The sequence below is a fragment of the Aulonocara sp. 'chitande type north' Nkhata Bay genome, linkage group LG7 (genome assembly GCF_057382095.1).
Source record: "Aulonocara sp. 'chitande type north' Nkhata Bay isolate Kocher_YH1m ecotype deep benthic linkage group LG7, A_spYH_male_GT1.1, whole genome shotgun sequence".
Taxonomy (NCBI): domain Eukaryota; kingdom Metazoa; phylum Chordata; class Actinopteri; order Cichliformes; family Cichlidae; genus Aulonocara; species Aulonocara sp. 'chitande type north' Nkhata Bay.
Genome location: NC_141350.1, coordinates 20,447,096 through 20,461,810, shown reverse-complemented (window position 1 = coordinate 20,461,810; position 14,715 = coordinate 20,447,096). Strand labels below are relative to the sequence as shown.

Sequence of the window (14,715 nt, the reverse complement as noted above, 5' to 3'; positions counted from 1 at the left end):
TTGTAACCTGTTTATCCATCAGAAAACTGCAGAGGATTTTCATGCAGCCTTTAAATAGCATAGTTAGTCTACCTCAGTTTGATTTGCAGCAGATTTCACAATATGAAAAAACATAATGTCACATGTACAAACCAAATATCTAACTTAAAAACATCAGGACTCACATGTAAGTTTTAATGAGCAGTCCTTACCTTTAACTCTAACCTCTCTTCTTCCTCTCCTGCCCTGTCTTTCTGTCCTGTTTTGCACAACAAAACATGACCTGTCCTTTCATTAATTGCACAAGTGGTGGTGGTAATTAGCCACTAGATAACTGGGTAAAGAGGTCATGTGTCTGTAGCATTGTCCACCATTTTAGGGAACAAATTTTGTTTTAAAGTGAGTAACAGGGCTTTTCCCTGCCTTTATAGGGGGCTTATATTTCACTAAAAACTATCTATATGCATATCCACATAATTATGGATTACGATATTCAAAAAAGACACTTTGTTTTAAAGAAAATACATTTAAAAACAGATCGTATTAGATTTATATTTCAAATATGACAAAAACATATTCTAGCAAATTATAGCCAAATTATTCTGTTACATTTTTTGTATTGTTGCATTCTTACCCGACCAGAACAACCCCTGTCTTTTGCCTTACTAATATTTCAGTGTCACTTTATTTTCCACATTTTTTTTCAATGTTGCCTTATGGTTCCGAGCACTGTCATCAATCTTTACATTTTATGATTATCTCATAACACTTGTTTAATCAGCTACCATCTCTCCTATGGACTTTTTAATGTCTACAGCCTCAGATCAACATAACCCTGCTCCCCAGCTCTATCAGCAGCTGGAGCAGCAGCAATTCATTCACAGCATTGTACCCTATCAGGTAAACATAGGCTACGTTTTGCATTGTCCCCACCTGATGACAGTGATACAGTATGACTCGATTCCACATTGGATTCTTGATGAACGTGGGTTGTTGTTATTCTGTCTGGTTCTATGTGCCCCTTTCTAACTTTTAGCACCCGCCCCTTCAAACATCTCTGCAAAGCCCTGTTATGGACTGTCGTTAAAAAAAAGGGGAAGCTACAGCGTAGAACATGGCCCTGCTCTAGCTTGGCTTGTTTGTTTCAGATCTGTTACGTATATTTCTTAAAATGGCAAATATATATTATTCTATGTGTGACTAAAATATGTGTTTAAGATTTGTAAATCATTGCAATAATTTCTTAACTGAGGTTGTGAGATGCTAAAAGCAAAAGTACTAACATGTAAACTACAATGAAAGTACAATAAACAGTACAGTGCAAGTGAACATTTCAATAATTTTGACATTAATTCAAAGATCAGAAATTGGGTTTTCTTTTTTTTCTTTTTTTTTTTGCCATTTTCCACCTTTTTCTTCTACTCTTTTACAATTTAGTTATGCTGCAATATAATAATAATAATAATAATAATAATAATAATAATAATAATAATAATAATAATAATAATAAGGAAATATGCTGTTCGGTGATTTGCTTGCGTTAACGGTAAACATTAAGGCGTGTCCTCAGATAAGGTATCTATTTTATGCATGCTATTTTGTTTTTGTCTTACAAATAAAGGACGGCATTTTCAGTTTAAAAGTGAATATTTAGTGAGTAGGTTAGAAAGATAAAGGTTTTTCACACTTAAACATTGCATAAAGATTTATGTACGATCAGCAGCCTGTTTTTGGTTTGGTGCTTTCTCTTCAGTCTCGTAAGTGGGTCAGGAGCAGGCGCAGGGGGGCGGAGCAACGTCGGGCACTGTCCAGGAAGAAATTCTGGCGTAGGTATAAAACGATAGCAGTGTTTTGTGCGCAACATATTCTGCACAGTGTGTGGTCTAAGCACCGAATTGTGAAGATGGCTGACGACAGAGATAAAGCTACTGACCAAATGAAGACATGGAAGGCGAATCGAGGTTCTCAGGTCTGTATATGCATTGGGTTATATCAAGTGATTTTACTCCGCCGTGGCTACCACAGTTGGAAATGGGTGAAAGGTCGTCCAGGGGTAACAGGCTAACTAAGAGCTAGCTTGTAGCTCATGTCCTGTAGTCTCTACATTAATGTTTTTAGTGTAGTTTTAGTCTTAAGTATTTATCATACAGTCGTATTTAGTCCTTTATACTTTTTCACAGCCGTGAAAGAGACTTTAACCATGAAGATAAGAAGTGGGTCCAGGGTTATTTGTTTGAACTTCAACCCTCCTATCTATATATAACTAGGGCATATTAGAGTAAATTGCCGTTGTAAAGTAACCAAGTTCATGTCGCAGAATTGTTTTTATTCGTGCTGTTTTGAGCATGTTTGAGAGTCACGTAAAGACAAAAAGCATGCCGTCATAGCAGCTTCAAGTTTCAGCGTTATTGTTATGATAGTACACCTGCGAAACTGCACCATTGTATACACGTGTCACTTTTTTATGCTTAACGCAGTCTGCCTTTTTTAACTGCTTTTGCAACTTTGTCAATATCTTTGTTAGTTTCATAGATACTTTCTTTCAAAAGTGCCAGTTTTAAGGGCGTTCATTTAGACAATGAGTTATTATAACAGTTTAAGGCTCATGCAGGAGTAATGTCAAACACTGAAGATGATTTCATTGATTAATATGTTAAGCCACTTAGTATTTTGCACTGATTTTGTTTCTTCATTATAACCATAAGGTTAAAATTGCATTAAAGAAAGACCAGCTGTATTGCATTAGTCTTTGTTATAGTCTTACATCAAGATATATTTAATGCTTTCTGTTTTTGTGGGGTTTTTTTTTTGTTGTTGTCGTTGTTTTTTGTTTTTTTTTATTATTATCCATCTGTTATCAGAAACCAGATGTGCTGACCACAGGCGGTGGCCATCCAGTGGGAGACAAATTGAACTTGCAGACTGCAGGACCAAGAGGGCCGCTGCTGGTTCAAGATGTTGTCTTCACAGATGAGATGGCCCACTTTGACCGTGAGCGAATCCCAGAGAGAGTGGTCCATGCCAAAGGGGCAGGTAAGGCATTGTGCTGTAGTCATGATGCTCTTTTTTTTTTCTTTTTTTTTTTTTTTATCCGATTTGCTGTCCCTTTGTTATAGCAGTGCAAAAGTGCACACAAACTACTGCTGATCGTGTGTAAGAAAAGGTTAAAAAAATTGTTATTTATATTCGCTGACTAACAGGCTAACAAAAACGCTTTGCGTTCTTAAAGGAATATTTGTAATTAAGTAAAGAAAGCCAAACGTAAAAATTGTTGCCATTCAGGTCAATAGGATGGCTAGACATTTTATGCCAACACTTAGGGCTAAGCAGTATGGCCAGAAGTAGTGTCCCACTATATTTATTTCATTTCGAGCCCCTCAATGGTTCTCGCACACAGTTTTGGTAAGTAACACTCTTTTAAGTCTTCCTGCTGGCAGTAAAAAAATTAAAGGCTTCAATTAATTTATTCATTATCTATGGTCAACATCATTCAAAAATGTTTGTGTAATTTCTGACATCATTGTTTTTGTAGCAGTTATGACTGCTGCCATGCTTTTTGTTACACAATATTATTAGTCTTGTGCCTTTTGGTTGTTTCCACCTACATCCACAAATACAATGCTAAAATGACTCACCGTGGGATTAGCTCTATATTTATAAAGTCTTCAGACATGAATCATTTCTTAGTTCTAATGCCTGAAGTAGTAGGCAAATCATAGCTTGAGATCTAGACATCGACAATGCATTATTCAAAATGATAAAGTTTAATGGATAGGACAACTTTTCAATTTGTTGGTGACAACACTTTGTACACTGTGCAGTGTATTCTCAACACTGGCCATTTAACATGCACTAGAATGCCACAGATGCAGAGTTACTAAGGTACATATTCAGCACCTGGCACCAAAGACTCCCAGTGTTTAAAAGGTCTTAACAGCAGGCATGTGGTGCACTTATGTCTGAGATCAAGCATTGGTCTGATCCTTAACATTGGAAAGTGTTCAAATTTATGTGCAAATTTAGTCAAGAATTGTATTCTGGTGCAGGCAGATAGCTACAAATGACTGCATTAAATTACAAAGTTAAAACAAGACAACCAAAAAAATAAGTATAAAAGGAAATGTGGATCCTGCTTATTTGTGGATTAACTCCGAACAATTGTTAATCTTTACAGGCTTTACAGATCAGGGCTTCAGACTTTGGACAGACATTGAACAAGTTATTTGTTGGCCTACTTTCAAGAGTCTTAGATTTGTTCCCATGATAAATGCAGTAAAAACTAGAACTCAAAATTTGTGAAGCTTATATTAGCAGACATGTCTTTTAAAATTTGTATTTATTTTCATTTTTTCTCCATTATTCAGGGGCGTTTGGCTACTTTGAGGTCACTCATGACATCACTCGCTACTGCAAAGCCAAAGTGTTTGAGCATGTCGGCAAGACTACACCAATTGCTGTCCGCTTCTCCACTGTGGGTAAGAACGACCATAAAGGATTTCATGGGTTCGCCTTGTTAATGGTTACAGATTTGCTTATTGGGGGGTGGTTGTTGTTGTTGATGACGACACAGTTTTGGTGTGATTGTTTGGACTATAGACCCTGTGCACGAGAAAATGCTAACTTCCTGGTTTGAGACCGGATGTGGGGTTGTACATTTCCGGTAGCTTTACTTTGCGGTCAATTGCTACTGCGAAGATATACTCCACAATCATGTCCAAAACTCGAAAACGGAAAGATCGCGTTAAGTTACAAAGAGCAGCAGGTGGGAACACTCACCACTGTTGTGTCATAAAAAATCTAATGATCAATTTTGACGTTTAAAGCGTTTAGATGATCAGTTGTTTACATCACTCAACACAAGCAGAACTGCATTACTGCAGAAGACACATCGTCCACATTCAGAAGCACATCTCTGTATAGTGACTGGTCTTATGATTTAAACAGGCAAATGTTCAGCATTCAAACTACAGGTGAAGAATAGTCAAACCAGATGTTTCCCTGTTATGTTGATATCAGCTAGTCAAGTACACACCTACACAGCATGTTAACAAACCGTGAAAAAAGCCACACAAAAAATGAATGATTGCTGGTAAGGGTTTCTATACATTAGTATTTACGAAGGGTATGTTGTGACTTACCTTCAAAATTACAGCGGTCCCTCGCTATAACGCGGTTCACCTTTCACCTCGCTGTTTCGCAGATTTTTTAGTGCAAGTTTGCATGCTTTTTTTTTTTTTTTTTTTTTTTTTTTTTTAAACATCACATTGTGTCCTGCGTCCTGATCGCTGCAGACGATCTCCTCCGTGACGTCTCTCCTGTACAGTACAGAATCGCTGCATCAATTGCTAGCAGTGTGACTCTGAAATGCAGTACTGTATGTCCACGAAACGTTTTGCACCGTCAAAAAATAAAATTGGCTACTTGATTTCACCTGTCGCTGGTTATTTTTAGAATATAACACCCGCGACAAACGAAGGACCGCTGTTTACAGATACTGAGAAATATAAAATTTGAATCCCTTTTCTCTTTTGCTCTGAGGCGCGGGGGAAAAAATATCAACAAGTCGATGAACATCCATTACCGATATATTGGCTAAATGCCCAAGACATCTATAGAAATGTAAATCGCCGCTTGATTCATTCATTTGCTTAACTTGTTTTGGACCGTAAACAAGGTGCGACTAGGACACTGGAAACAAAGCTCCCCACAGGAGTTTCTGCACCGGAAGTAGCATATGCTAACATGCACATAGTCTATTGCTTTTAACATCTGTAGTGGCACCTCTGGACTGCACTGAGCAGCTGCTACGTCACAAACCCATTCAGCCTCTTCCCATCTTCCTTTAGCATATTTCATTTTTTTTTTTTTTTTTAAATAATAATAATAATTTGCATTTATTATTTTGAATTTTGCATAGGATGGAATTTGCCTCAGAACTTGGACTTGACTTAAAAACATCCTGTTTATTTTTTATATTTCAACTGACAGGAATATATATAAGAAAATTACCCCCTCAATTATATGAAGCCTTAATCTTCTCACAGCATGTTCATGTCTGCTGAAGACAGATAACAAGCTCGTGAAAATATGGGGAGAAAATGCATGCGTGCTAAACAGTTTTGAAATGCTGTCATAGGAGAATATGGACAATTAAAACATTGAGTGTTTCATGAAAGTGTGACTGTATTAGACATGCTGGTGCTTGTATGAGTCATAAACCATCCCTTGAAAATGGAAATGTGAGTAAAAGTGAGTATTTGGTAAAGGATTGATACCTATAAGCAGGCTGGCCCTGTGTTGGCAAGTGGTGCTCTTAACATCTCAACTTGGGTGACATTAGAAAGGACATTAACAGTGAACTTTCAGTCGATTTGTATGCTGGACATTGTCTTTTAGACTAAGTTAGTGGATAATGATACAAATTCATGATTTGTCTGTAAAATATCAATTGAACTTTTTTTATTTTCCCAGCTGGAGAGTCTGGGTCTGCAGACACTGTGCGTGACCCTCGAGGTTTTGCAGTCAAGTTTTACACTGAAGATGGCAACTGGGACCTGACGGGCAACAATACCCCAATTTTCTTCATCAGGGATGCCATGCTGGTGAGTGGGTGTAGGGACGCATGTGTCTGGGCAGACCGTAATGTTACAGGTTTTTATAATTTTGTGTCAGAGTTGCAGTATTACAGCAGTACATTTTTTTTCTAACATGGAAATAGTTAAGTGTGGCTGCTTTTTCAGTTTTGTGTCTTTTTTTATTTTTTAACATTAAATATCTAACCCGAGGGCGTATGAAATAAACCAAGCTTGTTATTCCTAATGTAAGATATTTAAGACCAGAGACACATTCCTCACAACACTTGTGCTAATATCAGTCAAGTGTACATTGTCTTATATTAATGTCCCATCTTTAATCTCGTGCAGTTCCCATCCTTCATCCATTCCCAGAAGCGCAATCCCCAAACCCACATGAAAGACCCTGACATGGTGTGGGACTTCTGGAGTTTGAGGCCCGAGAGTCTGCATCAGGTAGATGCTGCTGAGCCTGATACTGAAAAGTCTAGTATATTATGTCATGTCAGCTGAGGTGTTTCTAAAATACACATTTAGGATAAAGAATATTTTCAAGTAAGTAAGTCTTTCTGTGCACTGTTGCTCGCTGTCTTTATACTTGTAGTCATTATTGACAGAAACTCTTGTAGTTGTTTTCATGGTCTCGTCTTGTCTCCTGTGCAGGTGTCTTTCTTGTTCAGCGATCGAGGTTTGCCTGATGGCCACCGTCACATGAATGGCTACGGCTCTCACACCTTCAAACTGGTCAATGCCGATGGTGAACGTGTCTACTGCAAATTCCACTATAAGGTCTGCCTGAGGTCAGCTTTATTAGCTGTTATGTTGTGTGTTCTGCCATCTCTGACTTCATTTTTTTAAAATAAATTTTTTTAGACGGATCAAGGAATAAAGAATTTGACGGTGGAAGAGGCAGACCGCCTGGCAGCCACCAACCCAGATTATGGAATTGCAGACCTGTTCAATGCTATTGCTAATGGAAACTACCCATCCTGGACCTTTTACATCCAGGTCATGACCTTTGAGCAGGCTGAGAAGTTCCGGTTCAACCCGTTTGATCTTACAAAGGTACCGCAGTTCTGCACAACAGAAAACATCCGAGTTATAAAGTAATACGTGACATAAATGTGCAGTGACTTGGTAACTTGTTTTCCAAAAACGTCCATATTATCACAGGTTGTCTCTAAATAATGACGTGCTCATTTGAAAATCACAGATGACTTTTGTGATTTGTAAATTTTATTCGCGGTGCAGGTTTGGTCACATAAAGAATACCCACTGATCCCTGTGGGCAAACTGGTTCTGAACAGGAACCCAGTCAACTACTTTGCAGAGGTGGAGCAGGCGGCCTTTGACCCAAGCAACATGCCACCAGGCATCGAGCCCAGCCCTGACAAGATGCTGCAGGTGACATTATGGCAGATTTGACAAGCTGGGGGGAATGAAGAAAAGCTAGGTTGGTATTGAGCTCTGTCCTCCATGTTCTTTGTCTAGGGTCGCCTCTTCTCCTACCCAGACACGCATCGTCACCGGCTGGGAGCAAACTACCTGCAGATCCCTGTCAACTGCCCCTTCAGGGCTCGTGTGGCCAACTACCAGCGTGATGGTCCGATGTGCATGCATGACAACCAAGGTGAGACGTGATCAGGTCTGGTACCTGTGGCTCAGAAATGAATCTTGAGTAATCCTGGAATTTTAATCCAGGTAGTGTTACAGTTTATTTATACTGAGTTCTTAACTGTTATTTTTAACTGTTATTATACACGTGACATATACACAAGTGCATATCACCTTTGAAGCAGACGATCAGTGATGGTGTTTTAAAAAATCTTAGTGATCCAAAAACACCCTTATTATATAAAATAATTAGAAATAATTTTATAACATGGACCTTACATGCATAACCACAGTCATCTACATTGTGCACAAAATGTAAAAACTAGCGATAAAACATTTTATCGCTACATTTCATGCATTGTACAGTGGTAGATGTGTGAATAACGTATGTCATCACTATAGTCACTGATTATGGTTTTCCACAAACATCTGGTCTTTGTTAATTTTTTCTTTCTTTCCTTCACTGCCTCACCAGTGTTTTTGTTTGACCACCAGGTGGCGCTCCAAACTACTACCCTAACAGCTTCAGTGCCCCAGAGACTCAGCCTCAGTTTATGGAGTCCAAGTTCCAAGTGTCTGCAGATGTTGCTCGTTACAACAGCTCAGATGAAGACAATGTCACACAGGTAATGATGATTTAACAGGATCTGTAGGCGTGTGACACAGAGTGTCTGAGGCCCAGGCAATTTCAGATTTGATAATATTAAAAAGCTGCATAAATCTGTATTTAATATGAACAGTGGATCGAATGATAAGATGAAATTGTTGCTCATTTTTTAAAGGGTAATGGAAATATGTAGATTTAGTTTTAGTGGCTTTTTCTTCCTGTTACTGCACTCGTTTGGTTTCTTCGGCCTCATCTTGGAAGGAACACAACTGTAGCTAAGGCCACTTCTTATTAGTAACAAACGGTAGCTGTATGTTATAAGATGTTGTTTAAGAACTTGGAAATCCAGTTAAGGACTGAGTCAAAATCTGTTTCTGATTAGTTCCTTTTTCCTCTGGAGAATAAACCTGTGTGTTTTTTGCAGGTTCGCACCTTCTACACTCAGGTCCTGAATGAGGAGGAGCGACAGAGACTTTGCCAGAACATGGCAGGGTCCCTGAAAGGAGCCCAGCTCTTCATCCAGAAACGCATGGTGAGTCCAAGCACTACAGTCTCTCACTTTGCTGTCGCTCATAGTTTGTGCTTTTTGGAATGTGAGGTTTCAGGAAAGATGTTGTGCTTATTGGTAAATGTAATCTATTTACAGTATGTAATCTGTTTATTTTTTTTCATGGGGAGACGAAGAAGATGTGTGTTTTGTTTGTTGAAGAACCTGCTATCCTCCAGGACTGTAATGTTTTTCTTGGGTATCTTGCAGGTCGAGAATTTGAAGGCTGCCCATCCAGACTATGGAAACAGAGTTGAGACTCTTCTCAAGAAGTACAATGCGGAGGCCAAGAAGGTAAACGGGCCTTGTCTAGTTGTGTGTAGGGCTGAACGATATATCGCATTTGCGATAATATCGCGACATGATCAAGTGCAATTTTCTAACTGCAAAGGCTGCGATTATACTCTGGACATGTCCAAATTCATGGGCTGCATCCTCCTGAGGCCGCATTTGTAGACCGATTACGTCACAGCGACGCGCCGAAGGCTGTCCAAATTACTACCATATCCCAGAATTCATAGCGCGGCCCAGCCAAACTCCAGTTTCCAACAATGGCGGCCGCTACTAAGTTTTAAAATTACTCATACTAATCTTTCTGGGTCACAAAATAAACTTTTAACATATTTTCAGGCGAGAAAGTAGTTGTGTAAACATCAAATATCTGCTCGGTTTATCAAGATATCCCATATTTGCAAAAGTGCTTCGACGTTTTCAGAGGCGTCTGCTACCCACCAGCTCGACAGCTAGCCGGGAGCTCGAGGGTTACTGATGCGGCCGAGAACGGCACAACTCCCGGCACATCATTTTCAGATCACCGCGGAGTTTCGCTGCTCGGGTTAAACCTAATATATAAGTCACTTAGACAACCTAAAAATGTTATTGTTGGGCTTTTTTCAGTGTTTTGTTTGTTCGTGAGTAAATCGGTTTGGCTGAGATTAAAGTTATTAGATTAGATAAAATAAAACTTTATTAATCCCCCGGGTGGGTTCCTCCTTGGTTTTCACACAGCTGACTAAACGTCAAACAGAAAACTTATTAAACAGAAGTATGAGACAGTCGAGAATTTACACCAGTGTCTGGTTATATTTTAGATAGCAAGAAGCAGACGGCCGAGTTTATTAAACTCCACCGAGACAGCGGTGACGCTAATCAGAACTAGACCGTCCAATTTCACGCCTTTAAACTTTAAAGGCGTGTTTGTGTGTGTGTTTATACAATTGCTATTATGTTTGCACTTTATGTGTAATGTTACTGACTGCAGAGATCAGTAAGATGTGTGTATTTTTTATTTATTAGTTTTATTTATTTAATATTATTTTTTAATTGAATGACTGTCTAGTAGTTCACAGATGTCGAAAAACTGAGTGTGGTAAAGCCACTGATTTTTTTTGTTTATGTATATTTCTGCAATCTGCACATTGTACTGACTTTCATTTTAATGTTTACACCAGGGTTCCTTGTCAGCACTTTATGCTCAGATGTTTGTAAGCTAAAAATAAACTATTGTGTATGTTCAAATATACTGTTGTGATTGAAGAAGTTAAATAAAAATGTCAGTCATCAATTCATGCATCACCTCATGTCATCATAACAGAGGTCTGTCTTCCAGGAAAGAACAGTTTAAAATTAATGTAATATAGTATTGGCCATACTATATGATGTATTGCTTGTCTTTGTTTAATAATACAGAAGACAAAGACCTTAAAAAATAATCGCATCGCAATCGCAATATTGGGGCAAAAAATCGCAATTAGATTATTTTCCATAATCGTTCAGCCCTAGTTGTGTGTTTATATACAGCATACATCCAGTGCAAGTTGTAATTTCATTCATTCATTAGCCACACTGGTTCACAGTTAAATATCTTTAGAGACTTTCCCAAAAGTCTTTTCTTTTTTTCTTTAGAAAGGAGCATTTAACAATCGATAAGACTTTCATTAGATGATACAGATAATCAAAGGATGTCTGACCTTAAAGTAAGAGGACATGGTATGAAACTGAGGTGTTAAATAAGAAGAAACGTGTGGATGGATTTTTATCTGGTGTCAAAGTACTTATAGTAGTACATTGTAATTACAGTAATATTCTGCCCATTAAAGTGTCTGACCTCATTTTTGAGTTTCTCTTCTTCAATTTGTGTTTTACAGGACGCTGCCTTGCATGTTTACAGCCGTCCAGGAGCCGCTGCCATCGCCGCGTCCTCTAAGATGTGATGCCTTAAATTTCAAGCGAGCAAATGCACTTGCGTCATAACTGACCACTACTGAAATGGAACAATATTAGATCCATCAGGAAAGGCTCAAAATAGAAGTAATCTAGCTTTTACTGTTGTGGCTAATTGGTTTTTGATTCAGTTTTTCCAAGCAATTTATTTCTCTAAATTGTCAGCACTGTGCATTGTGAGCTGCACCACAACCAGGTTGCAATAAAGTCACCATGATAATACCGCAGTTTTTTTTTAAGCTTTGAGTAGTAACTGTTTGCTTTGACCACCTGAGTTTAACAGGCACTTAAAAGCATTTCATTTCATTTTGATTTGATTGCATTAAGCTAATTAACCAAACCAGCCTCCAGTAATTCCTCACATTGTATGTACTACTAAGCTATGATGCTTGAAATTTTAAAAAAGCATTGCAAGTTTGAAAGAAATCTGCATTAAGGATGATACTTGGTATCTGCTTTAATGATGAGTCTCAATTTAAGCTGGTAAAACATCTGGATTTGTCATGAACCACAGGTTTGCTGCTTTGCCCCCCCCCCCCCCCCAGTATGAGCAATGATCCGTTGTGGGTTTGTCTGTTTGTTTGTCTTCTTTCCTCATGTTTGACTGAACCACTGGTCAGTGTTATCATTGTGGGTATGCGGTGATGAGCAAGTTAAAAGATGTAATGTTAACTAAAACAGTCGTTTGTGCCTTTTTTATATACAAAAACTACCACTAACATGGATTTAACCTTCATCCTTAACAACCCAGGTTTGTTTCTGTTTAGTGTGGGGTTTATTTGATTTTTGATGGTGTGGTGTTTTGTTTTGTTTTGTTTGTTTTTTTTTTTTGGGGGGGGGGGGGGGGCTGTAATTGCTTTACCCTAAAACTGTCTTTCTGCACGTTTTTAGATTGGGACATAAGAATTCTGACGTTCTTCAGTCAAGTGGGAAACTTGATAAAATAAATCTGACCTTTTAAGAGTAATGCAACTTCAAGCATGTAATGATGAAAAGTAACTGTCTAAATTAAATCTCACTGTTCTGAATTGCTTGTGTGAACTTTCTGCTGATCTGAATGTGACTGATTTCTTTTATTAATGTCTGTACTGGAAAATATTTCTCATCTGTTCTGTGCTTATATTGAATGAATTTGTAATTAAAAGTTAATCCGTCTTCCTTTGTCTCCTGTACTTTTTCAAAGAAACGATCATGATTGATTTTACGAAAACAATCCTCAACTTGTCTGGACGTAGCAGGTTTTCACTGGTTCCTTTATTTGCAGCATGTTTTAAAAGCAATAGAGGTTCTCTGCTCAAGCTGTACGTGTCATATCTGCAAGTTGTGGAAGAATGACACCTGGCTGTAAAGTTTCAGCGCAGGGGTGTGTCTGGAGGTAGGGCATGAGTTCACACAAATAGTATTATAATTTGTATGTTAAAATTTAGATTTTTTTTTTATTTTTTTATTAAGAGGACTTTAAGGTTATAGTACAGTAATAATCAGAAAAGGGTAGCATGACAGTTGTTTACTTTGATTAAACAAACATTATGTAGCAGTTGGTAATTGATAAGAGGTTAATTTTCAACCAGAAAGTCACTGGAGACCTTGATGGATTTAGGGGAAATTTTAATGAATTTTTAAAATGAAACTTATCCCTTTACCTCCCTTTTTGCCATAACATGGTGAAGTTGCAATAACCAGTCATTTTGAAAACAGTCCATGTACTCTGTAAGTCAAACCCTCACAAATATGACATCACTGTTTTCACCTCTGCAATCCAAAGGCACTGAGCCCAGCCCTGTCAAGACGCTGCAGGTAACACAATTATAAGTGTTCAAACTGTCTAGAAGTGAAGAATTGATCATATAAAAAGAACAGTCTAATCCCTTCCCCCATTATATTTTTTTCTCCCTGGGTAACAGGGCTGTATCTTCTATGGTCTTTGCCCTTATTTCAAATATGAGGGCACAGCTCTGGATTGTCTGCTGAGAAAACAGAGCTGTACTTTTTGTGTTTAGATTGTGATTATGTGTAGCAGCTTTACTGAAGAATATGTCAATAATGACAGCACTGAAAGTTTTAATTATTTTTTTCTGCTGATAAGTTATTGGTAAGTGTTGGCCAGGGGATGGCGCCATTTGAACTGTACAAATGTGTGACACATGAACTTTTTCTTTGTAGTTTCAATGTTTTGAAAAGCTCAGGAGACTCATACATTTATGAACCCAAACCACAGTCACCTAGATTGTAGATGTACCAATGTATCCAAAACTTGAAAATCAGTCATACTTAATTAATATGAAAACACGAAGTGTAACTCCAAACTAATATCCTAACAGCTTCACTTTGGAGAGACCCAGCTTCAGTTTGTAGAGTCCCAGGTCAGAGTGTCTCCATATGTCACTTATTACAGCAACTCAGATGATTTCATGTCACATGGGTAATGATAATTTAACAGGCTTTAGAGCATAGGTGTCAAACTCTGGCCCGCGGGCCAAATTTGGCCCGAAGCCATACCAAATTACTATTAGAGCTGGCCTACTGGTATTATACAGCTAATATATATATATTGTTTAGTATTAAGCTTTGCTTGTTCCATATTCAGTTTTTCAGCAAAACTTGTTTGAGTCCATAAGAAAAGATTCATTCTTATATCTGGAGGAATATTTTTTTTTCAATAAATATAAATGTTAGCCCGCGACTTTGTTCCAGTTTTGAATTTTGGCCCACTGTGTATTTGAGTTTGACACCCCTGCTTTAGAGGCATGTGGCCGAGAGCTATAAAGTTTGAGAGTGTCCTAGGCTGAGGCTTTCGCAGGTTTAACTTGGCAGGTATTTTGATGTTGAGTCATTTTTACTGCGCACAGTACACCTGGAATGTGCATGAATGCACCAGAGCTTCCTTAGAAAAGCATGCAAACTGGAACCAACCCAGAACCCTTCTCATGTTCAGTTTCCATTGTTACAAATGCCACAAACCTCATGCTCTAAATACTCTGCAGATGTCAGTTGGAGCTGTGAAGCTAGTGCTGAGGTGGAGAACGTTGCCAAACACAAAAATCAATTCAATTCAATTTTATTTATATAGCGCCAAATCACAACAAAAGTCGCCTCAAGGCGCTTCATAGATACAGAGAAAAACCCAACAATCATATAACCTCTATGAGCAAGCACTTTGGCGACAGTGGGAA

The 14,715-nt window shown here is 38.2% G+C and overlaps 1 protein-coding gene across 1 annotated transcript; it reads left to right on the top strand.

Moving 5' to 3' along the window:
• The first annotated feature begins 1,780 nt into the window (after window positions 1-1,780).
• On the top strand, window positions 1,781-12,700 carry LOC147325057 (catalase). Its single transcript, XM_086299328.1, has 13 exons — window positions 1,781-1,948; window positions 2,841-3,012; window positions 4,344-4,454; window positions 6,451-6,581; window positions 6,903-7,007; window positions 7,215-7,340; window positions 7,425-7,616; window positions 7,803-7,955; window positions 8,043-8,181; window positions 8,661-8,791; window positions 9,197-9,304; window positions 9,530-9,613; window positions 11,467-12,700. The coding sequence occupies exons 1-13, from the start codon at window positions 1,883-1,885 to the stop codon at window positions 11,530-11,532; spliced, it is 1,584 nt and encodes a 527-aa protein (XP_086155454.1). The 5' UTR covers window positions 1,781-1,882; the 3' UTR covers window positions 11,533-12,700.
• Window positions 12,701-14,715: the final 2,015 nt, after the last annotated feature.